Raw genomic sequence first — 26,754 nt, 5'->3', positions numbered from 1 at the left:
TTTACAAACCCAACATGGTTGTGGTCAAGGGTTTGGGGATTACAAATGTAATTGTTTATATGTTGTATGAGGATACATTCCATGGCCTTGAAGAGCAGGCTCATCAGGCTGATGGGGCACTAGTTCCTGGGATCCATGGTGTCTCCACCCTTGTGTAGTGGGATAACCGTCACTGTGCACCATTCAACAGGCACAAAGCATGAGGTGAGGCTATGACTGCACATGGTACATCAGTGTGGTGCCTGCTCTTTCTGTGGTTTGTGTGGAACACAGCCTGTGAAGTCATCTGGTCCCATGGCTGCTGTGATACTGGCTTTGGAGAGGGTGTTTTACCTGTGCAGCCATGATGACAGCAACTTTGCAGTCTTCCATTATAGAGGTGTGCTCTTTCATGGGTGACAGGGGGTACAGTTAACAGTGATCCTATCTGCCAAGATGTTGGCAATATCAGTTGGGTCTGTATATTTAGTGCCATTGAGCTGTAACTCAGTACAGATCTGAGAGTAGCCATGACATGGACCTGTCTGTTGGGCAGAGATCTCCTGAGTAGACAGTATGCAACAGAGTACAGATTGGGTTACATTCAGTCTTGTTGCATGGGGCAACTGTTTGAGGCCAGTAATCCTCTTGTTAGGGTACTTCAGTGGTCTTTCTGGCTGTTAGTCTGATTCATCGCAAGTGTGTTGTGGTACTCTCTGACTGGTCTGATGACTGATGAGTACTGGGAACCTCCTTTGACCTACATGCACAGACCTTGGCAGTTTATGTGAACACATAGCATGATTTTCTGACAACTTTGTGAATGTGTTTCTGGAAGTAGAGATGTCTATCTACATTTGTCCACAGATCCCTTATTATCACCTCCGTGAGCATGCCCAGTATGACCTTTCAGTGTGATGCTGAATGAAATGCACTACATTTGTTGGAGTGTGTGAGCACGCCCAGTATAGACATTTATACTATATGTGTATGGAAAGTCAAGCTGTATGTTTACAGCAGGGCTCACCTTTGTGGCATAGATCAACAGGGATCATGCTGTGCCTACAGGGCTTCCATGAGACACTTTGCATACATCAACATTTCTACATACAGGGAGGCCAGCTCTTCTTTGTACATTTCTACCCAGGGGCACACTTGATTGTTACTGTGGGTGTACATAGGATGAGGGTTTCACCTGACACTTATACACATTTGCTATGCATGCTCTGCTATGTACCCGTACACCATTTCAGTCTGTACTGTTGCCTATCGTACTGGCTTGAGGCATACTACTGTGCTACAGATCTTAGTGTCCAATGTCACGTATGTTAGATTGCGACTTCATAGCCTACACTACCCACATCACACCACCTAGCCTGATGTTCTCTGTCTGCATAGGCCTGTAGGGGAGGTTACCCATATGCCTCTTTAGGGACATGATACAGCATTTCTGTGTGTTTGCATTACTGTACAACTGTCCTGCTGTGTCTGTGCCACTGAAATGCTATCATGGCTTAGTGGTTCAGTACTGTGACTATAGTTCACAGTAACCTGGGTTCGAGCCCTGTCACTGCTTTTTATTTTCATGCTGGGCAGAGCAGACTGCTTAAGGAACAGTAAAGCAAATATGAACATGTTTACCTGACTTTGGGCAAAGTCGTGCAAAGTTGAGCAACCTTGCCCAACATTGTTAAACATTGCCCAACATTGCACTAGTTAGCATGGGCAATTTTGTTCACATATACTAAATATTGGTAAATGCTGCTTAGCACTGCTTTATATTGTTTAAAACATGGCAATCATGCCTCCAGTGGTGCTGCAAGGCTGCCTATGTCGGGTGCACATACTACACTCCCTATACATGTTTGAAAACAGGTAGTGTCAAGTTAGGCATCCCTTTTATTTTATGTGCGAGTCAGAGAGAGGCATCATTCCTACTGAGCCAGTGTATGTGCCATGCGTTGCCTCCTTGCCAAGGCATACTGGGCATGCCTCTGCCTACTGGGGCAGGCGCAAGTTGTTCCTCCTCTGAGTCACGCTGTGCCTGTGCAGGCCTTGGCAATGGTGGGGGGCTGTTTGGCCCTGCCCCATGCTGTTCCTGCTGCAGCTGTTTTCACAGGATCATATTGTGTAGCATGGCACATACCATGACAATTTGGGTACATGTAGTTGGTGAGTACTGCAAGGCTCCACCGGATGTGTCAGGGCACCAGAACCGTGACTTGAGCATCCCAAACACATGCTCGATTACATTGTGTTTGTGCGTGTGCCTCACTATGGAGTTCTTGTTCAGGTGTGTGTGCATTTCTGATCGGTGTCATCAGCCACGGCTCCAGTGCATATCCAGCATCCCCCACTAGGTGACCGTCAGGGATGTCCCCATTGGCAAATGCCTGGTACAGCTGCATCAGATGCCAGATATGGGAATCGTGGTAGCTTCCAGGGCAGCCAGCACATACATTTAGTATTATGCCCTGGGCATCGCACATGACCTGGCAGTTGGAGTGGAAGCCATTGCGGTTTATATAGGCACTACCCCGCTCACCGGCTGGTGCTTTGATGTGTATGCACGTGCAGTCAATTGCACCCACTACCTCAGGGTATTCCGCTATTTGCTGAAGAGATGCATATTGCTGGCCAATACCTCACGGGAATTGGGGAAATACACATGATCACCAACATGTGCTGACATGGCATTCGGGAACTGGTGCAGTACCCTGGATGCTGATGCCTGTGAAATCCCCATCATAACACCAGCTGGTCTCTGGAAGGCACCTGTTGCTAGTATTCTTAGGCCAACACATACCTTGGTTTCCACTGGGATGGGTTCCCCTCTGTTGATTCTGTGTGTGAGGCGTGGCCTGCACAGCTCAACAATTTGCTGCAGGAGCGCTCTGTCTACTTTATAGCACTCCACTATCTCCAGCTCATGTAGCCCCTGGTAGGTTACCCTGGGTCTGTACACTCTTCTCCGTCTCCTCACTGTGGGTTGCTCAGCAACATCCGCAATGGCACCACCCTCAGCATCTTGCACATGTTGCCTTATAATAGCAATGGCAGCCCCTAACATGTTTTTTTCAGTTAAGCTTTTTAAGTTTTCACTTCTCTTTGTATACTGCAGTGTTGCAGTGTTTCTGAGTAAAACATGGGGGAATGTTGTTTGCAGAGTTTTAAGTGCTGGGCTAGTGTACTGCCTGTGTAATTGGCCGATTCTGATTGATTTCACCTGGCAGCTCTGCTAATTCTCCTTGGGTACTACTACTTTTCCTTCCTTTTCCCTTTCTGTTTCCACAGGGGGGGGGTGCCACGCAAACAAGCGCAATCATGCACACACAGCCTTACACAGGCTTAGGCGGGTGCACATCCGCGCACACAGGCTTACACAGCCTTACAGGGGTATACACAGGCTTAGATGGGTGTACAGGCATGCACAAAGTGCAAGCATCTTTGCAAGAAACTTTGGTTGCAGCCACAGTGTACGCCTTCGGTTTCTTGGTGTTTCAGTTCAGACACCTGTAGACACGCCTCTTCCAGTCCTGTGTAACTCACAGCAAACACGTCACTCTGCTCCAATAAGCTTATAGTCTTTGATACATACCCCCCTCATGATGTCACCTACTACTCTGTTACTCCCCTAATCTTATTCTTACACTGTAGGGACATGGTTCACATGGCAGGGAAAATTGGGATTCACTATCCTTATACTCATTTTCATAGGATTGCCTACTAATGCTTGATTACATCTCTCACACTGAGCTTCCCCCCTTAGCAACCACTGCTCAGTAGCCATGTTGTCTTCAGCCTGCCATTCACTTGCATGGCAGATGGATAATTGTGATAAAATGCCTATTTTTGGCTTTATTTTTTGGGGGGGTTTTAGAGCGCCGTATGTTTGCGCGATGCTTAACCATCAGAGATCGGGGGGAAAAAGTATTTTTTTTTTTATTTTGCAACACATATAAATGCCAAAGGCCTTATATTTGGCCATTGGCATGCTTCCTCAACTGGATGCATCCTTTATTTGGAGCTGTCATTGCTCCATTTTGCTATTTGCAGAACGGTACTCAGTTACCAACTGAGTACATTTCTGCAAATAACACTACTTACTCGGACAGGTTAGTGTTTCCTGGATCACAAATTTACCTCATTTGCATAGCTTTCAGCAGCAAATGAGGTAATATGCATAACCAAACACTGTCCGTGCAAGAGTGGTTTTAGGAGCTCTCCTGCATGCCCCTGCCGGCTGTTCCTGGATCGCTCGGCAGACATATTGGCTGTCTGGAGTCTTACACTACTCAGACACCGTGCAAGCCTTCATGAATCTGGCCCACAATCTTTGACTTTGCTACAAAATTTCTACTTTCCAAAAATTTAAATGACAAATTAAGTAAAATGTAAATCATGTATTTAATTAAATTAAGTTAAATATGTTATACTTCCCAAAATAGTTGTTCGCGTGGATAATGTAGTAGTGTGGGACAGAGAAAGAATGCCTATAGTTAAGTATAAACTTTATCAGTTCATTTAATAACTCTTCTGAATAATTTCTCTGTAAAAACATCTCAAATCAGACCTCTCAACCAACTGGGGACAAATTTCAACAGAATCAGGGACGAGACAAGTCAAGAAAAAATCAAGGACAATCAGGGACACTTAAAATATTAGTGCTATTAACTTGAAACATTGACAGAATCAGAGCATATGAATTAATACACATTTTCTGAAGTAAAAAGTTTAGAACTCTTAATTATTGTCATTATTCATCAAGTATAATTCACCACCTTTCCTCCAAAAGTCACTAGTTTTAGGAGGGATTAAGAGGGATAGAGTTAAAATTTGAGTCAAAATCAGGGACAGTTGAGAGGTATGTCTCAGATTCATTAATTCTGTTGTAAACAGTGTGTCTTCGGTTATGAACATGGACAGTCTTATCTGTCCTTTCGCCAAGTTTTTTTTTTTTGGCAAGAACGGTGGTGGCTGTTATAATGGAGAAAACAGTTTGAATAAGTAGTCTTTCTATAAATAGTAGATTTAAAACTCCTCTTGCCTTTATTTTTATACAGTCTAACATCTAAATAACTACAACTGTAAAATTCTACTTGGTGAGTAAATACTAGAAATGATGTAATTTAAAAAGTGTGAAAGCGCTTCCATCCTACCATACGGCAAAATTAGTATATTGTCCATATACCTAAAGTACTTGTAAATAAATGTCATATAGTTAAAAGCAAAAACAAAATGTCTCCTCCCACCAGTGTAAAACTATATTCGCAAAAACTGGGGTTGACGATGCACACACAGCAACTCACATTGTCTGCCTGATAAATTAATCTTCAAAATGGTCAAAATTGTTCTTAAATACCATGGCCATTAATGAATAAAGCACCTTAATGGCTCTGTGGTTAAAACTGGTCCCTACTGTTAGTGCTTCAGTATGGTTTTGCACGTCCAGGCAGCGCCGGTTAGCTAGGGCTAAATTATTCCCGGCTCCACAAAGTCTCCTCTTCAGTTTTTCCCTTGAAAGTAGTCTAGCTCTCAACCTAAGCACGTAAAAAGCATCCTACAGTCCAGCACTTGCTCAGACCTAATAGCAAGAACTAATATACCCAGACACTTGATTGCCCGGAAGGGCAAGGCTCATTATTCACCCCTCACCAACCAAGCGACTAAGCAGCTCACCCTACTATTCAGGCATGACCAAAGGGCAATTTCAGGTATACTCTCCAGTCCAGCTAGTGAACCTGGGTATCCTGAGGCAATGTTACAACTGCCTCATGTACACAGACAACCCTCTCCTCCTACCAAAAAACATTAACATATGCGAGAGATGCAATTATATAGCTAAATTGGAGGCTAAGCTCTCAGCACCCAAGACTGGAACAGGCAGTCATGAGGAGAAGGTTAACACTTGCACCACACCTCCAGCCTCACAGAGACATACTAAACCAGCACTGACAAAAAATGCACAAATACACAAAATCAAAAATCATACTCGGAGGCTCTAAATAAAAACTTGCAAAAACAGAGACCTCCAAAGCAGACACCCAAAAAAACCTGCACCTCCAGTCACAAACCAGACAACACATAAAAAAACAGAATCAGTGTGCCACACAATCACAGCCCTTAAGGCGAAATAACATATTTAACACACTAGTAATAGGCGACTCTATAGTCAGGCACACTGACGTCCCACTCACTAGGCTGGACAAGAAGGCTACTGTTAGCTGCCTGTCGGGAGCCAGAATCCACCACATAACACAAGCACTCAGGTCACTCCAGAACAAGTACAAAAATGACTTTTTCATTGTTCATGTTGGTGTGAATAACATGAGACATATCTCCCTGGACTACATGAAGAGAGACATGAAAGAGCTCTCCGATCATGTAGCCCAGGCTGGTATGACCCTGACCCTGAGAAGCATCCTGACCTCACCAAGAATGATGCCGCAGTATAAAGAAAAAAATTATCAATTTCAACAATTGGCTAAGCTTCTGATGTCACTCAAAGGGGATCCAGTGTCTGTCAGCCTGGGACGACATGCTCGACAAGCCTCATTGCTTTGCAAGAGACAGCTTGCACCTGTCACCCCTAGGCTTCTGAATACTGGCCAAAGCTCTTGCTGCCCCCATAGTGCCTTTTTTAGGCAAGGCTCAAAAGTCAAACCCATCTCTGTAAACAGCACAAATAAAAAAAATGAGGGTTATGCTACTCAATGCCAGGAGTTTAAATCTCAAAATGCATGTGCTAAAAGCACTCCTCAGTATGGAGAACGTCGACATCTGTGCAGTAACTGAAACCTGGCTCAAGGCTCCACAGAGCACTCCAGCACTACTGGGCTACAACTCACACCACACATTTCGGCCACAGAACATGGACCGAAACACAAAAGGGGGGGGGTGTATCCATATTCATCAAGGATACCTACACCTCCAGGTTAGTGGCGCAGCAGGATACCTCTGAGATCATCCAAGTGCAACTAACATCGGGCAAATCTGCAATGCAAATTATGGCCTGCTACAGATCACTCTCCATGACCCAGGACCACCACTCCTCCTTTCTGGAGACACTGGAAAACATGAAGGTCCTACCGAACACCCATATATTGGGAAATTTCAAATTACCCTATCGTTAACTGGGAAAACTACAAGTACAAACTCCAAGGTCCAGCGCTTCCTGGAATTTATCAACTCAAATGCCCTGGATCAGCTGGTAAACTCCCCTAACAGAGGGGAAAACATATTGGATCTGGTCATCACCAACATGGGAGACAGGTGTTCCGCACCAGAGGTCAACTCATCACTGGTTAGATCACACCATAAACTAATCACTCTGGATGTCCACATCACACCACCACCCCCAACCAAGGAAACCACAGTGAAAAACTTTTCGATAGCAAACTTCACCTTACTTAAGACAGAGGTGGTAAGTTTCACAGCCCCCACGCTAAAGGATAAGTGTCCAAAATGCAGGAACCTTTTCAAATGCACTCTATGAGCACCTACAAGGATGCATGGATCATGCAATCCCTAGCAAAACCAAGACTCATTCCCCTAAGAGAAGGAAACCAGTCTGGTGGACTTCTGCCATAAACAGGCTACACAATAAAAGGAGGAAACTAGTTCAGAAAAAAAGCAAATCCCAAGAAGGAAAGACACCCCTGATCAGTATCAGTAAGAAACTAAGGTCCCTCATAAAATCATCCAAGGCTAACTTCCAAAGAAAAATAGCAAAGGATTTGAAAGATAACCACAAAGCCTTCTTTAGCTTTAGCTATATCAAGAATCTAAGTGGCAACTCGCAGATATGCTCTGAGCTAGAGCAAAATAGCACAAAATATACGGAACCTACTGATATTGCCAACATCCTGGCAGATGGATTCAAACTTCACCCCCCCTCTCGCCCCAAAAAGGGCCCACAACAATACCAGAAAAGTGTAGTGTCCCAGAAATCACAGACGCATAGGTGAAAACAGCCCTTTCAAAAGCCAAAAGCACAGCGTCAATGGGGCCAGATGGTGTCCCTGGCTATATCTTGCATGAAGTAACCCCCCACCTAAACACACTGTTCAACCTCAGCCTCTCCACAGGCTACATGCCCATAGAATGGCGCATAGCAACGGCTATTCTGCTCCACAAAGGAGGAGCCAGAATTGACCCTGGTAACTATTGCCCCATAAGCCTGACTAGCCTGGTCTGCAAGGCTATGGAGCGCATCATCATGGAACCCATTAACAAAGACATTGGGAACCTCCAAACACTTGACCCGACCCAGTTTGGCTTTTTTAAGGGCAGATCATGCCTACTAAACCTAGTTGACTTCCTCGAAACAGTCACCAAGGCCACAGATGAGGGGAAGGTGGTTCACACAGCCTACCTTGACCTCACCAAGGCTTTTGACACCATTCCCCCCTCAGGAATGATAGAAAAACTCACCAGCCTGAAAATAAACCCCTACGTCACGAGATGGGTTGCCAACTGGCTTACAGACAGAACTCACACGGTAAGAATAGTGGGCTCCAGGTCCAACTCTAAACCAGTCACAAGAGGTGTCCCACAAGGCTTGGTCCTGGGACCACTACTGTTTGGCATATACTTTCTCAGAAGTACAGGCAAACACAGGAGGACTATGGCTAACCAAGTTCGCTGATGACTGCAAACTGGAAGCCATAATTGACTCTCCGGCTAACACGGACATTCTCCAAAAGGGCCTTACTGAGATGGACACCTGGTGTCAAAGTCACGGTCTTAAGCTAAATGCCAAAAAATGCACAGTCATCTTGTATGCTACAAACAAAACACTCATGAATTACCACATAGGTGGCAGCCCCCTTAATACAGAAGAGGTAATAAGAGATCTGGGGACCCAGGTAGACAGTAATCTCTCCTTTGACAATCATATTACCAAAGTAGTTCAGAAATCCTTCTATGTAGCCCATCTAATTACTAAAGGGTTTGCATCCAGAAATAAAGAGGTTATAGTGCCCCTCTACTCGTCACTCATCAGACCCATCATAGAGTACAATGCCCCATTTGGGATGTACCTCACAAGACACTTCCAACAGCTGGAAAGACCACAAAAGTACCTCACCAAGAGGATTACTAGTCTCAAACATATGTCCTATGCAGCCCGACTGGAAAAACTCCGGCTGTACTCAGCAGCATATCGCTTACTCAGAGGTGATCTCTGCCTGACTTACAAAGTCATGTCCAATTCAGAATTGATGGACATGCTCCACTTAAAGAAATATAAAGTCACTGCGAGCCACTCGCTCTAGTGAGCTAAACCTCACCACAACAATAACTAGAACATGCTGGAGGGATAGATTCCTGTCGCAGAGACTCCCCATGCTTTGGAACAAAATTCCTAACTACATTAGGCAGAGTCCCTCACTAACACTCTTCAAGAGAAACCTTGACGAGTGGATGGGTAACAGAAAATACACCCCTGGGATCACTTCATTGGCTCTTCTTGACAGAGGCTCAGTTAATTAATCAATGGGGTGGCGAAGGCTGACGCACTCTGGCTAGGATTATAAATGCCCTCGGGCAGATCGCCTAGTACCTACCTATGAACCTATATCTTCAAACCTTCACATGGGGAATACCCAGAGATATATCCTTGACAACAATACACACAAAGTAGATGTGTTCCCTACATTCTCAGTCCTGGAAACTTCTCAAAACATGCCATGAAACGATTAACACATGATTTGTAAACAAGAAGCCCTTTAACTAATGGTCAACATATTTGGCAAGGGGCTCAGTTTTGTGCCCCTTGCTGCTACTATGGGACTCATAGGTGGATCAGCCACACATACTGGCAAGTAGTGAAAAAAAATGCTGTTTTTAGAAAAATGCTGTGATCCAAGCAAATCAGCTTTTTTTTTTTGCAAGGCTTGTGCTTTTTACACAGGAATAAAATCTAATTTGATTCTGGTGGTGTGAAACACAGTTAATGTCATCAAAAAATAAGATGCTAGCATTCAAATATTGCATTAATTTCATCTTTTAATAGTTTTTGGATACAGAACCTTAACGGTCTTGCAAGGCACCAAAGCAAGCAGTTACATATTTCAGTGAAGTATTTTGACTCATGCTTTTCTAATATAAATGCCAACAAATAATGAGAATCGAGAGTCTGAAATGGTCTTATGGGTACAGCATAGCCGAGTAGGATTTAAGCAGCCATGGATTATGAAGGGAGTTATAAAATTAAGCAACCTTTATGTCTACTCCACATATCTTACTAGATAAAGGCAATAGCTTCAAATGCAATATAAAAGTGGACCTAACTACTGGTTGCCACTGTTGGGCAGACCTATTTAAAGGGGGTGGAGGCCATAAATGAAATGCTCCAGTGTACACAAAAATACTTTTACACAAGGGTGAGGAAGAACACTTGAAATACAACTACAGAGTCTCTTACAAACTTTCTCTCTGCAGCACTTTAAAAGCACAGATGATGAAACTGTGATCATTTAATACAGAATTACTTAAGCCTGTGTGGAATAAAAGTAACAGAAAAAATGGAGAAATTACAACCAAAAAATCTAAATCAGCCATTCTATGTGCCAAAAGACAGATGACTAAATGTTTTATTTAAGGAACTATGAACACAAACTCATGAATTAATAAGCAGAAACCAATAAGTACTTAAAAATGCAAAGGAGAAGTTAAAACATTTCTGACAAAGTACTGAAAAGTTAACTTCAGTAATCTAATATTTAATAGCATAATCTTTAAAGGAAATGTATGCTCAACAGAAAAGGCACCATGCTTTCCTTCTGGCCTAAAGACATACTTTAATCCCAATGGAAGGACAGGTAAAAGCTGCTCAGCTTAAGTTAATGGAAAAAAGCATTATTACTCTATACATAATATTCCTCCATTGCTAATTAAAGAATGAAGACACTGTATATACTTAGCTATTTCAAATGGTTACATATTGCTTGTGTAGAACATGTATGTATATATTGACATCATTGGTATATTAGTAAATCTTATGTTTATAGCACCTCAATGGTAATGCATGCATTCTGTGCATGGCCCTGAATTCATGCAAGAGCTTTTCCCCCAGTCATCCAATGAAAATGGTCATTAATTTACTCTGCAAACATCTATCCATGAGGACAACATTCAGCAGACTTTCATCTGGAAGACTGTCTTTACTGCAAAGCAAATAAACATTTTTCAAACAAATTTCACACTATACATGGTATTTAAGGCTACCACAGTTTTTTGCAGCAATAAAGGACCATTTAGAAGTATCAGCACTATTCATTCAAGAATTTAATCAAATCCAATAATAAACAGATGAACCCCTTTTTGAGTTTAGTTACGATAGTTTGCATCTTTAAAGAAGCTAAACCTACAACACTTAAACAGCTACATCATTATATCACTCTTCAGTTTCAGAGCAATGCTGCATGTCTTATATGGGTTTGGTTCAAACATATGCACGGCCACCATTTCACTCATCCAATACTGTTGAGACACGTTTTACTCTTACAGCAACTTCGTTAATAGCTGCCATCATACAACGATTTTAATAGACAAATATGGGAACAGAAGTAGTTGCCAAGCTTTCTTCTGTATCACACATGTGGATAAATCAACGTACACATAAATAGACCAACACATAAATAGACCAATACAGCTACAATCTGTCGTTTGGAGATGTAAGGAAACAGTACCCAAGGGAAACCACAAAACTCACTTCTTACACCTTAAAGGCAATGACAGAAAAAAGTCAGATGACCATGCCTTCAAATAAAGATTCTACAATCATAGCTGCAGATGTTTGTAAGGGGACCACAAATGAACAATGCCAAACAACTCTTGCAAAGCATAATAGACAAATTAACAACTATATAGCAAGAACACTGATGTCCACAGAAAATAAAATAAACATTTTAAGAACTTAAGTCTCCAAACCCTCGTGTTCCCCTTTGCCTCCACATGGGTGGGCTTCATCCTCAGTTCCCCTTACTTAAGTATAGTTAAACATACCAATTTCATGCTTGTGCAACCACAAACAAGGAGACAAACAAGCACAGCCTACAATAAAAGAGCAAGAAGAACCCATCCTAAAAGTAGTATGAAAATCACCAAGGAAAAAGAGCTCAGGGGAACGCGGTGGGTAAAAAAAAGAGCTCAGGGGAACGCGGTGGGTAAAAAGAGAGAGCTCAGGGGAATGGGTAAAAAAGAGAGCTCAGGGGAATGCGGCGGGTAAACAAAAGAGCTCATGGGGAATGCGGCGGGTAAAAAAAGAGCTCAGGGGAATGTGGTGGGTAAAAAAAAGAGCTCAGGGGAATGCGGCGGGTAAAAAAAAGAGCTCAGGGGAATGCGGCGGGTAAAAAAAGAGCTCAGGGGAATGCGGCGCTCAGGGGAATGCGGCGGGTAAAAAGAGCTCAGGGGAATGCGGTGGGTAAAAAGAGCTCAGGGGAATGCGGCGGGTAAAAAGAGCTCAGGGGAATGCGGCAGGTAAAAAGAGCTCAGGGGAATCCAGAAGGTTCAAATGAATTCATGGCAGTCATGATCCAGGAGTTGGGCGAGATATGGGAGAAATTGCTCCTAAGGGTATTCATTGCAGTATCCAGAGAAAGGCACCGACAAACTGGAGAATAAGCATTCTAGTGCCAGTGAACAAGAAAAAAAGGGGGCACTCAACTGTAAGCAGTACAGAGGTATCAAACATCTATCATGCTAAATCCACGCCACAGAAAAAAAGATAACTCCAGGCACTCTTTCTCTGCAACAGCTTCCATCCGAAATGATCACCCCTACTACTCTCAGCAAGGGAAGGAACACCAGTTCCATCAGACCAGATGAAATACCATGAAGGTTAACTTCAAATATTGATTTCCCCACTTATGCACATTCTTAACAAGGAACTAACAACAGACTAGATTCTGGATATCAAAAAGCAGAAATAAGACTACATCCTGGATATCAAAAAACAGACCATCATAGTACCGATCCAAAAGGTATACCCTTCCACAAACTCCAAAAAAAATTACAGACTAATCTGTCTCACAAGCATATTGTGAAAGGTGGACAGCAACAGCATAGAACTTATTCAGGCAGGCAAAGAAAACCTAGTATGCTCTGATCAAATCTAGACATTGTATATTTCTTTTTAAAGTGTGACCTCTACCTTGAATGAACAATCTATCCATGCAATTTATCATGATTTGGCTAAAGCATTCAACACTACACCCTATGATGCAATCCTGTAAACCCACCAATCTAAGGGTAAGTGAAGCCATTACATGGGTCAACAACTGGTTACATAGTTATAAGGTTCCTATTATATAACCGAAGATGCAATCCTTCAAATGCATCTTGATCGAACTTGAAAGCACGAAACGGCATACAAGCATTTTCTTTCCCTGGGGAAAAAAAAAAAATTGCTTGTCCGCCTCTGTTACTTTGCCGTTTTCCTCACTGTAGTGCAATCTCGGAGTTGGTATATTTAAGTACGGGGCTGTGTGGGGCACATCCCCCCCCCACTTTAATGTTTTGAAGTTTTTATTTTTATTTTGGAACAGCGATTTTTTTTTTCCCTGGGAAAAAAAAATCACTGTTCCGAGTGTTCGGGATTGTAAGCTTTTGCTCACATGGGGTCTATAAATTAACATTCACTTTAAGTATTCGCTGATTTAGTTATACATATTAACTCATATCATCTCAGTGGAGTCCCTCAAGCCTCTGTTCTGGGGCTACACTTTTTTTTTTTATCTTTTTCTCAGACAGCACTGACTAATGTTAATCTTACCAACTATGCAGAGCATTTCAAATTTTGGCACTATTGCCCTACATTACACTAATACCACCTCCCTTCAAATGCCAAATAACACACAAAAGGTGCAGTAGAAATAATATTGTCTTCAGTGTCCAAAAATACAGCAAGCTGTCATTTGACATAACTGTCCTCACCACCAGCTTTGCATACATTTGGTTGGCAGCAGCTATCATATTAGTAAAGACCCTGGAGTCACTGTACATGATGAATATGTACATAGCTGCTATCACATGCAAAGTATATGTAACTGCCCACTTGTTCTTTTGTGAGGTCGAGTGTCATGTAATGGAGGTAACTGTCCCACTGTATCAGACCAGTTATGAAATACTGCAATATATTCTTTAACTTATCCACAAAGGGCTTCAAGGCTTGTTTTGTAGCCAAAGACCACAGCAACTCTCTTCTTAGCTCTGTGGCACAGTGGGATGGAACCCAGACAGCTATGGTCTGATTAGCTTCCCAGGCACTGGAAGAGAAATGCAGGGAAGGGCAAAAGTGAATGGAAGGTGACCCATTTCCCTGTCCTTGGAGGAAGGGTAGCATGCATTTGGCACACTATGTTGGTGCAATTTTCCTTGTGGAGACTAGGAAAACAACCACTCATGAGTTGAGTAAAGGGCAGGTGTGCTTGGAGGGAACACCACTCCAAGAACCTCCACCCAGTGCTTAGAGGGGGATGCCCTCCACAGTTCATTGCACATCCTAACTTGTCACATGACTGAGTGCATGTGAAGTTTAGGGTGGAAAAACAAAAATTGACCTACCCTGAAGGCTGTCTGAATGATGGCTCCTCCTGGTAAACCCACACCCCAGTAATGACAAATGAATGAACCAAATGACTAGATGGGGGCTGATGATCAACAGACAAAAACAAGCCCAAAAATGTTCTTCTCTGTATCTTATCACACTGTTAAGAGACCGCTATCCCTAGTGTACAAATCATAAGCCAAATGGATAGGCTCGACAGTGGTGCTGGGTTTCTGTTGAAAGTGATCCAATGCTTCTTGCTAGAAGCTCCAAATAAAAATAAATATTTTGACACTTTTCAAAACTTTTAAAACCAGTTGACGCTTTAACAAGTTTGAAAATAAATTGCCTTTAAGTCAGTTTTCCTCAAAGAAAGTTTATTTATATTAACAAATCTGAATTATTTGGATTAGCTCTTTCATTTTCTATAAAATGAAAGCACTAATCTGAATAAACTTTCTTTCAAGAAAACTGACTAAAGGTGGTGAACAATGAATAATCCATTTTCACACACTATTAAAACAAATAAAAATGGACATATACCCATGAATCTCTTTTGTGGAATCACCACTCTAAGCGCTAACAAACTATCATGAAATCTTAACAGATTAGGAAGCACTTTTGATAAAAAAAATGACTACTGACTAGAATCTACGAAACACACAAAAGCATGACTACAGAACTACACCACAGACGGTATTTTAATAAAATGAATATATATTTTGGAAGTACATTCCCATTTCAGGCCTGATTTACCCCCGCACAGTATGTCTCTATTCCTGGAAGCATGCCCCTGTTTTCAAGCTTGATTTACCCCTTTACACAATAGCCTGAATCCCCTTCTTCACATGTGATTTTTGAAGCTCTCTAGTACAAAGAAACCCACACTAAATGACAAACACACTAGTGACAACAGTTAAAGAATGAGGACACACACACACACACACACACACACACACACACACACACACACACACCTTTTTTCAGAAGCAAAAATAAACTGCCTTGTGTTACAGTATTTTGCAATACAATTCATTAAAGTCTACAGGCTTTACAGTCTCCATGACATACCTCAGAGCAAGAAATCTGGACAAAGCCATTAATAAAAGTGGGACAAAGGCCCAAAAATAGGGACAGTTTTTTAAATATAGCCGTTACAAGCTTAGAAAGTTGATAGAATAACAGATTTTGCATTAGCATGAATTTTCGGAAAGGTATATAAAAGTCTGAAACTCAAATGTCTGTCATTTTCCAACATCAGTCTTTAATGATGCAACACTAATTTACCAGAAAACCACAACTTTATGAAAAACAGACCAAAAATATGTGGCAAAAATCTCAACATCGTGAGAATCTCTCTACAGCTGAGAGGTATGCTCCATGATAATGTGCATATATTTCTCCATCTTTTTTTGTCAGCCTCTGTTGTTAAATGTGTTTCTGACTAGTATCCTACATTTCTATTTGAAGGAGGAAGAGTGACATTTAGTACTCACATTTTATGCTAATCAATGTCCAGATGTTTTTCTGGACGAGCCTACATTTCAGGGGCTTTTGTCCCTATTTTCAAAGTCTGCAGGCTGAGAGAGATACGATCACATATTACACTGTGTGGCTGGCCCACAGTAACAGACGGGGTTGAGTGTGAAATTTGGCAGACACTATATCACCTAGGTGAGACCTTAATAATTTCTGCATATACATCTGGTCATAGCAGTAAGGCAACTGAAAGCTAATATGCAACTTCTGATGTCTTAAGGGAGAGAATTCCAGATGCTGCCTCAAAATTAAGGAACAGATCACCACCTTGGTGACTGCTAGTATCTTATTTGTGGTTTATCTTTGCAGCTGTGGAACAAGATGCTTACAGGGTTAATGCCACATTAGAAAACAAAAGTGGCAGGTAGGCAGTACAGTACAAAGGTTGCTAAAGCATAAGATCAGACAGACTTGTTTAGGAAGGATACCCAGTTTACACTTGAGACAATATTGCAGGCTGCAGCTGGAGGAAGAAGAGCAAATCCTCCACACTAAAACGGTTCAAAAAGTTAAACATATCTTGTAGACGTGAGGCACTTCTATGAACAAGTCTTGGAACTGTTTGAGAAAACAAAAAAAATGAAATAAGCCGTTGTCAAGAGGAGGGTAAAAGGTAGTCCTTTATGCAGTAAGGACAACAGTAAAAAATGGAACCAGCTTCTTGGTTAGGTCAATATGTAGGTTAAGACCACCAGAACTACTATGAGTACAAGTAGGAGAGTTTAAACTCAGTTGCTATTCCCCAATATGAACCCACTGATCACTTTTTTTGCTAAGAAAGTTACTGCTGTTACTGATCTAGCAGGAATTCAACGTTTTGAGACTTTTTTTTTCCCTTCTGCAATATGCAGCTTGAATTATCTAAATAACTAAGGAGGGTAAAGATTTCATCATAGGGAGTTCAATGCAAACATAATGGGTTTTAAAGATTTCATCATAGGGAGTTCAATGATACATAACGGGTTTTATTGGTGATTCAGAGTTGAAGCTTCTAATACTTCATTCCATGTGCTTAAATCTTCATTGACTTTAGTGTCAAAATGTAGGGGAAGCATAACACTTATGAATTTTACATTATTATATGTTCTATAGCAGATGTTTAATAAAGATAGTGAAGTTAGGCCTGTGAGTGTTCTTGTATTTCATGTTAGAAAGAGTAAAGATTTGGATTTGTAAAGGTTTAGCCTAAGTTAAAGTCTTCAAGCCTCTGTTTGGTTAGAATACATTTTTTCTGGACAATAGTTTGTGCACTGAAAAGTGACTTCTCTCTGCAAAAATGGTAGCATTATCAACCATTATGACTTCCCAGTATCTCAAGTTTAAAATGTTCATATATACTTTGAAACAAAAATGTCAGACAATGGAGCCCTGAGAAACACATTTCTCTGCAATCTAATAGCTAGAATGGGAATGGATCTATTTTACCCTGTACATACAATTATTAAGATAGCTGTTGATCTAAATTACACAGTGCCAGTTTACCTCCATTAATGCCAGACTGTCTAAATTTAAAAGTTATTAACTGTGTCAAAGACGTTCATCAACTTCAGAAAAAGGACCGTTACTACCAGACTTATTGAGGTCACCCTTTACAAACTCTGTGATGGATACAAGCATAGTATTCACAGAGAACTCTCTCCTGAAACAATGCTGTGATTTTCCAAGGATGGAGTTGTTGTTAATGACTCTATGTGGATAGTATTCAATAGAACTTTTGCAAAGGTACGTAGCAAATTTACGACATTGATACACAAAAACAGACCTCCATTTATGTTGCACCCTTGGCTCCCATACACCCGATTAACTCAGTCATGCTGAACTATGATTTAGTTTAGCACACCATTACTGATCTAAACCCATTACACATAATGTAATTACCTCTTTCATCTTAGGTTCATAGCTTCATGTTAGGCTATCTGCCCTGGGGCAATTATAAGCCTAGCACGAATTTGTTTGGCTTACGCCACCCCTTGATTTGAGTATACTATGCCCTTTTTAAGGTTTAGTTTGCTGTGCCTCTGTCTAATAGTGACACGGAAGTATAGGTTCATACTAGGTTATCTGCCCTGGGGCAATTATAAGCCTAGCCCGATTTATTAGCTTTCCTAACCTACCAACATCTCCAGCACTTCTAATTCTCCACCTTTAACTCTGTTCTCCCATTTCTTAATTATTTAACTATATATATTTGGCTTGATGTATATATCATTATTTATCATATTATCTATGCTTACTCAAATGAAAATCATTGTCATCTGTAAATATGTACATGGTCATTGTTTGATCAGTATTCTACCCTGACAAACATTTTAATAAATAAAAAAAAGGTGTGTCTGAAGTATCTGGGCTGAATGAAGGTCTCATTCCAAAGTGAGAGGACTATGCCTTCTGTAATGCTACTGTTTAAGAAGTGTATAACATGAATAGAAAAAGGAACAGACAGCAAGCTTAATATATTTTGGAGTAAAGATATTGCTGCTTCTGGAGAAGAACCCTACATTTTTTGCACACTAGTTTCCTTACTTGGTATAGTATAAGTTTGTTAAAACTGAAGTCTGTATCTGCTGGGATATGCGAATCATTTGTAGTGGGGCTGTGTTAAAAGGGAGGTAAAGGTACAGTTTCACAACAGTGCAGAGGATTCAATTCAAGATGTATGAAGGAGAGGCTGTAGAAAGTGTACATGAATATAAAAGTTGATTTATGCTGTTTCAAAGTATTTTAGATGGCACATTACTTTTTTGCAGTACAGAACAGTAATTACAGTTATACGGTCTGATGCATTTTTCCCCAACCACTAAATCCTTAAGACTAATTATATAGGTCTACACTTCTGTACTTCTGGCAGTGTCCTTTTGTTCTACCTCTAAAAAGCATAAAGCTCTTCTGCAAACAGACATCCAGGGCTGAAGTAAAACTCTGAGCAAGAAAAATATGAGGGGGGTCAGGTTATCCAAGTTTTTACATATGGTTTAACAAAATAATTAAGAGTAACCAATAAAATGTAAGACGATCTGTTATTTTATAATGTGTTGGATTAAGTCCTTTACCTTCATAGGATCTATTATCTTTTGTAGAATCAGGCTTTTATATATCTAGAAAAATGGGATGCTTTTGCTTTGTGAAAAAATGTGGAAAAGGAGTATGAAGGAGGAACCCACTCAAAACAACTGATTATATGTTCAACTATTTGAGTAATCAGCTGAGACAGTCAGGAAACATATGAAGGCAAAAATGGATTTAAATATTTCTTGTTCAGATTTTCCAAAGAAATAATTAGGACTGATATCTAAAATAAGCAAATGTCACAAAAGAATGTATAAGTAGCCGTACATTACACAGAAACTTATTTTGTGGACCTTCTGCACTTTGTTTCCTATGGAATATGCCACCAGTCAACTTTTTAATTAAAATAAATTGCATTTTTTGAGTTAGTATTTACTTTTGTAGTCTACACCCGAGTCACTGACTGTGAACTTAGTATATACAAGTTTGGGAGATGTGAGAGAATGCCTTCATGAAATAATAGTTTCAGATTATGACTGTAATGGTCCATCTGCTCATAGTAGAATGTAGAAGAACATGTAGTCCTTGTGCAACATGCATTGTTCAGAATTGTGCTTGTTTCAGCATATTAGGGATGTAGTAGCACCAGTATTATACTTCCCTCTCTCATTTGTCTGAATCCTGAGCCAATCAATATCTTGCATCGCTTTTGTAATTTCCTTCCCTTGAAATCCTATACAGAGCAATGGAAGAATGAATTGTATATCCAAGAGTGATACAGTCTTGTGCAACTGCAAGTCATCATTCAAACTACTTAGTTTTTGATGGGTACTTTGTACATTTGTAAATATATCCAGACAAGTCTTGCTGCATTTGGAGTCCTGATACTGTTTTAAAGAGTATACTGCCAAACACAGAAATACAAACCCATCACAGTACTTTGATTAAAAGTATTTTAACCCTGTGCTCCACAGCATGATTATGACATACAATTTGCTTTTATTTTACAATGAGACTGATAGTTATAAATCTGTATTTTGATGACTTAATATTTAGCCTTACACTGACTTGACGGAAGACAGACTAGCTGCATCCTACTATCCTAACATGCAATATCATGGCATGAACTAGCAACAGGCTAATGCATTCCTGAACAAGCATGCAGACTGGCAAGTTTTCAGACTGTGCAAAGCTGGGGATCTGAAGGAGCAAGTCCCAATAGTTACACTACAGAAGGCCTTTATAGTCAAATCTAAGAAGTGGATTCAGAAAGATGATGAAGAACACACAGTTCTAGAATGACCAGCAATCTCAGGGAAAAATGAACAATAGGACAGAAAGTAGGACTTAGCATAAATAACACTGAATATATCAAGTGGGTAAACAGTCTGGCAAACTGAGAACAACAACGTGAAGTCTGAAAGGAAAAACATCTTACAGGATTGTGAGATAGTTCTCAATGGTGTCCAACAGAAATCCCCAGGAGAACACTAAGACCACTTCAGCACCAGCAATGGAAGGCAAGGCAGTGTTTGAAAGGGTCTGGGAAATGGGAGTTATGGCCTTGGTGCTAAGCAGCTCATTTATTTTCAGACTTGAGGGGAAAACCAATAATGTGAACCCAATCAGAAATGGAACATAAACTGATCAATATCGCCCACAAATTCAGTCAAAAACAGAAGCAATACTATTTTAACACTATTTTTTATGTATATCTTTCCTCTTTTTCCGGATTTCTCATATTGCACTGCATCAGAGGCTTAAAGTTCATTTACATGTAATGGCGGTTTGACATCTTTAGTACAATTTGTTACAGCACTGAAAAAATGACAAACAAATATGAGATCCCTGCCAGGCACTGATGTTGAAAAAATGAATAGTAAAATAAATAGTTGTGTTTATCTATTTTACATATACATACATATATTTTTAATTTTGAAGTTCCGAAATGTAATTTACACTTCAAAACCCATTCCGAAACTAACTGCAGTGTGTTGTTTTAATTTTATTATAGCGATTCAATCCCATTTTTTGTAATGGGGAAGAAAACATGTCAATGTGTGTACTAACTGGCCAAAACAAAACATGCATACATGGGGACCTCTGCTAGTTACAAGCAAAGCATCTACTGGTTACAGAATAGAGTCTTATACCAATATCAAAACATGCAAATGTCTTGGGTGCCATAACTTTATACGACTTAACAGCTGGCTCCAAGCCTCATCTATCAACGTCAACTAAACTTAACAGGTGGGCCTCCTAAACATTTGCCATTTGTGAAACAAAGTGAACTGTGTCAAAATATTATGTTTTGACAAGTTCACCCTCAGGGTCTCACAGCCCTTGTCATGTTACATGAGAGCTCTTAAGTACTTTGTAATGTCTGTGGCTAAAACATTAAAAGCAACCACAAACTTTCCCACAGGGCATAAAACAAAACATAAAAAAACAAGTCAACTCCTTTTGGCTTAGAAAAAAAAAAAAAGATGCAACACCTTAAGCTGTCACAAAATCACTGCAAGCCCCTACAGTCTACACTGGTGTGATGTAGTAAAAAGCCAAAACAGATCAGACCTTGGTTAATGCATGCTGACACAATTGCTGGCTCTCTTAAGATTTCTATAAGCAAATGTGAAATTCACTATCACCGTGTGCAATACAAAAAAAGATTTACAGATAGACTTAAAACTCAGTAATAATTTACCACTGATTTTTAAAATTTAAAACCTTCAAAAATATGACCAAAAGCTATGCAGCAGGAGTGCTCTGAAATGGAAAAGTAATTTTTGTACTCAATGTAAAACATATTTAAAGTATACAACACCCTGAGAAAGTTACCATGAGCTGAAATATGCATGTCTTCCACCCCCATCTCAGAACAAAGCACACTGGTCTCTTCTGTCAAAGTACTTAAAGCTTCTACCACCACCCACCCCCACCCCCATCAGGAACCCAGCCAGAAAAAGTTACGCTATGTGCCCTACTGACTGAAGCCTAATTCAGTAATTTGTGTGCAATGATAAAAGCACACAGCCCAGTACAGTTCAGTAATTCTCTGTAAAGCTAAGACTATTATGCTGCTAGACTCACAGGCTCTCAAAATGCCTCTCCATCTTAATCTGTAGTGGCACTTGACTGACCAACACTGCATCTCCCAACATTTTTAGCATTGCACACAGCTTGTCTGTCCAAGAGTGCCCAAATATACTCCATTTACTTCCTCACAAGCCTTATCTAATGCTACAACAAAACTTTATCCACTCAGAACATCTCATCTCACAACGGGTTCAGCACCCAACCAAGGCCTACAAAATCCTCCTGCTTTCCAGGTATGTCACACCTTCATTAATAGCACATGGCAAGTGCTGATAAGCAAACTCTTCAATTACTATCCCAAATGATGAGTGAGAGGTTGGCATAATGGTTAAGGTGTTTACCTTGCAGACACAAAGTGCAGGGTTTGATTCTCACATGGGGTAATTGGCTAGGCTTAAAATGGTCCACAAAGGCAGTTAGCCTAGTACTAATCTATGAATAAATAAAATGGATGAAATTTGGCCAGGACTCCATGAAAATTCCTCTACTCCTTAAGCAAGTGCCTCGGGATCTTTTAACATCCAAATGGACTACCAATATTTCTGGCACACTACTGTTTAGTGCTTCAAGTTTAACAAACCATTCCAGTCCCTATACGCACTAAAAAGCTGTTTCATAGTATGTATGTATGTATGTATGTATTATTAAATGTAATATCCACTGTAAAAGTAAAAAAGAAACCCGTACTGAAACAGAGCCGTAACACCAGAAATAAAACTTAAAACACCATTGTAAAATCCAAGCTTCGGTGTTTTACGCTTTATTTCTGGTGTTACGCCTATGTTTCGGTACAGGTTTCTTTTTGACTTTTGCAGCTCATATTTTACTCCTGTACTGTTTATTCTTTGGGGTATTCTATTTATTTGGTGGTGTAATATCCACTGTGATCATTAAAAAAAAAAAAAATAGCATGCTTCCTAATGCAGCCTCTTCTCTTTAAGATGTCCTGCTATCTTCAGTTTTATCACATTTCCCATTCCAAGGGACTGCAGTCAGCTCCTTTATCCACCTTCCTACTCAGAAGAGTTCTTGTAACTCTTAGCAACCAGATGTACTAGCCCCAAAATAGCTTCAAAGCATGGATGTCAATTCTGTATAGCCAGTAACAACTTGTTTATCCTGCACTGCACAGTGTTTTCAGCGCACCGATGGTTTCAGCATACTGAAACAGCATATCTGTGACCTACAACAGTTATCAAATCTTTTTGTGACATCACTATTAGACAAATCATGATGCAATACAAAGCAGAATTAGTACCACTTACAGAAGGGAATAAGACACTCGAACAATTTCTTGCTAAAGGAAAGTCACTTGAATTGTGATCTAAAACAAATCAATCTGTGCTGTGCATCTGCTAGGAAATAAAGTGGTGCACAGGTTTCATATCCACATATTACAGTATGTCTCACACAGCCCTGGCCACTGCATATACTAATTATAATTTTATTTTACATGGCTGGAAAAAAAAAAACATGCAAAATACCATGAACAGAATCTATGAACAAAAATACAGTATCCAAGCAACTGCTTTAATTATTAAAAAGTATACTACCCATACGTATACAGGAAATCCTTTTGAGGTTTCACATATGTAAACTAAAGGAAACAGGAAAGAACAGAAAAATTGAATTATTTTTCCCCCCATTGTTCTCCAAATACTATTATGAACTTTTCAGTTTTATTATTCTGACATACAGTTTATAACACTGCTTCAAGAACAGACACCAGGCTTCTTAAACACTGAAAGCCTATAATGAATTACTATTCTTTTACAAAGCAAAAATACAACAGCATTCCTATGACAGATTTTCTACAGAAGACTGTTATTTCAGTGTCCTGCGGCATTTATGTTGTTCACTCTGCAGATGCACTTAATTAGGTCATTAACCAGGACACATCTGGTATGTTGCAGCAGAACTGCAGCTTCATCAGACCTTCAGTATGACAAGCCGTGTGTGCCACTGAACATATAGTGGAACACCTAAATTGTTCTCACATATTAACAAGTAAAGTTTTCTGTAATAGTTTGAAATCACTAAAACTACAGTTAGTGGAATTCTTAATCAATATATGTACCCTTCTTTTGAATGCTGGCTCCCATAATTCCTAACCTTAAAACTAATGAACTCACCTTTCGGATAAATGTTTCCCCTTTGCATGCTGTACTAAACTATTGTTTTTCTGAGTTGCCCCACCTACTATCTTATAATAAAATTACCGCACTAATTAACAAAAAAATAGATGGAATGAGCAAAACATTCATGTCAAAGACATACTACAAAACTGGTTTTATTCACTTATCAAGCATACCTGAAGGACTATGTACATCCTAGAAAATATACCAAAGTCACAATAAGCAATCTGAACTTATAATTCCCCAAGAGCTGCAACAACTGGGAAACGTGAGACAATTATATACAAGACAGCTGATAAGTATATGTCTGCCTTGGACTTCGCTCTGTAGACATTTTCCAAACTTAATAGCGCTAGAAAACCTTGGCAGTTTGCTGACAGGCAATAACAACATCTCCAAGATAGTCATTCAATATTACCTGCCTAAGATGCAGACACTATCCTGTAAAAACACCATGCTTGTTACCCTGCAAATTACCTGCGATAGGATCCTGGCTTGCTCCCGGTGCAACAATCTCCAGCACTACATCCTTTCTCTTCTCACAGATGCCCCGGCCCTGGATTAATGCCTGCAGTGGCAGCTCAGTGCCCGCCACGGGGTAGCACCAAAGCCCAGATTCACAGCGGGCGCTGTACACCCCACAGGACTCGCCCTCTCGCCGTGCGCACGTCCCACAGCAGCCACAGCCCGGCTCGCGCACTATCTCTGAACAGGAGACAGTACGCGTGGGGCAGCTGGCTAAACGCTCAGCGCTGCATGGTGGGCAACGGAACAGCACCTCGGTGGTCGTTGAGCCCGCAACTGCTGACTGGTCACCCAGTGGCAGAACAAACGGCAGCACCAAAAAGACGTATCTGTACCCAGCCAGCATCTCCGTGCAATGAAAGAAGTCAAGCCGCGCGAACCGGTGAAGCGACACGAACCGGGTAGGAGAGTGGGCGGTACAATAGCATGGAGAAGCTGCCGCAGGGTCCCTGCGCCGGCAGATACGCTTTTTTTCTAGATTGTTGTTTGACAAGAGTCTCGTAGCAACCTGCTGTGGGGCAAGTGAAGTACCCTCACAGTGCTGTCGGAAGGTTATATAATAAGAGCAGACTAGACTTTGGGCGATGGCCCTCCCACCTTTCCAAAGTGAGATCTAAGATTGCCCTCGTGTTCCTAAACTCCTAAAGCCATGTGGTCACAAAGCAGCGAAAGTTGATATTATACACAACAATAATGTACCCTGTATAGCAGGCACTGTGTGTGTGTGTGTGTGTGTGTGTGTGTGTGTGTGTGTGTGTGTGTCTGTGCGCGCGCGCGCGTGTGTGTGTTTGTCTCTCTCTCTCTCTCTGGAGAAAAGTTTTTTTTTCTTTTCTCTGTTTTTCATGCCGCAGAGCACTGCATACCTCTCAACATTTTTGCTCAAAAATCAGATGAAGCCAAAAAGGCTGCTACCTATGCCTCTGACTTCTACTCCCATTTAAATAGCTCCCCTGATAAGGATAGCTAACTGGTTGTCTGACAGAACCTATGTGGTTAAAGTACCAAGTGCCACTTCTGAAAGCAAAATAGTTACATGCAGTGTACCACAGAACTTATTTGGCATATATTACTCAGACCTTTAGGCTAGAATTTCAGGCCAGGCTATGGCTAACAAAGTTGCAGATGACTGTAAATTGGGTGCTGATATCCAGTCTTCAACTGTATCTCAATTGATCCAACATGGCTTAGACGATGTTAACAATTGGTCTAAGGACAATGGTCTCAAATTAAATCTAACAAAATGTAGCATAATTCATTTTGGTAAACAAAACAGTTTTGTTTACTAGATAGGAGATGCACCCCTCCAGTCAGATACTGTTGTAAGTGATATGGGTAGTCTTGTTGATTATTCCTTATCACATGATCATCATATTTTTACAGTAGCTCAGAAAGCCTTTTATCTGGACCATCTTATTTCCAAAGGCATCTCCACTAGATCCAAAGAAGTCTTAATTCCCCTTTACAGGTATTTTATTAGACCCATTATTGAATAGAACATAATGCACCTTTTGTTATGTATGTATCTAAACGTTTCACACAACTTGAAAGGCATCAGAGATTCATAACTAAAAAGATCAGTGGCCTCAAAAATCTTAGTTATTAGAACAGACTGGCAACCTCTTCTCTGTACTAACTCTTTTACAGACTCCTGCATGAAGATTTATGTCTATCCTTTCATGCCATGAAAGATCCAACACGATTTGGCCTCATATTCATTCATGCAACTAATGGTACATCAAATACCTAGTTAAAGGAACTATAAATAGGGCACACTGAGGTGATAGATTTACATCCTAACATATCCCTCACCTCTGGTACAAGCTTCCAGTGTGTATCAAGCAGAGTAGTACCCTTCACACTTAGGTTCATAGATTCATATTAGCTTAATTGCCCTTGTTGGCTATTTTAAGCCTTGCCAATTAA

General features: G+C 40.6%; 1 protein-coding gene across 1 annotated transcript in view; it reads right to left on the bottom strand.

The window, feature by feature from the left end:
• The window catches only part of IGFBP2 (insulin like growth factor binding protein 2), a 699,259-nt gene extending 673,907 nt beyond the window's left edge, over positions 1-25,352 (bottom strand). The window contains exon 1 of the mRNA XM_044075131.1: positions 24,784-25,352. Within this exon, the coding sequence (XP_043931066.1) occupies positions 24,784-25,177 (394 nt within the window). The 5' untranslated portion in view covers positions 25,178-25,352. The remainder of the gene's footprint in view (positions 1-24,783) is intronic.
• Between the last annotated feature and the right edge of the window lie 1,402 nt (positions 25,353-26,754).

The sequence above is a fragment of the Protopterus annectens genome, chromosome 6.part0, assembly GCF_019279795.1.
Source record: "Protopterus annectens isolate FY-2018-M chromosome 6.part0, PAN1.0, whole genome shotgun sequence".
Taxonomy (NCBI): Eukaryota; Metazoa; Chordata; order Ceratodontiformes; family Protopteridae; genus Protopterus; species Protopterus annectens.
This window is presented reverse-complemented; position numbering and strand designations above follow the sequence as displayed.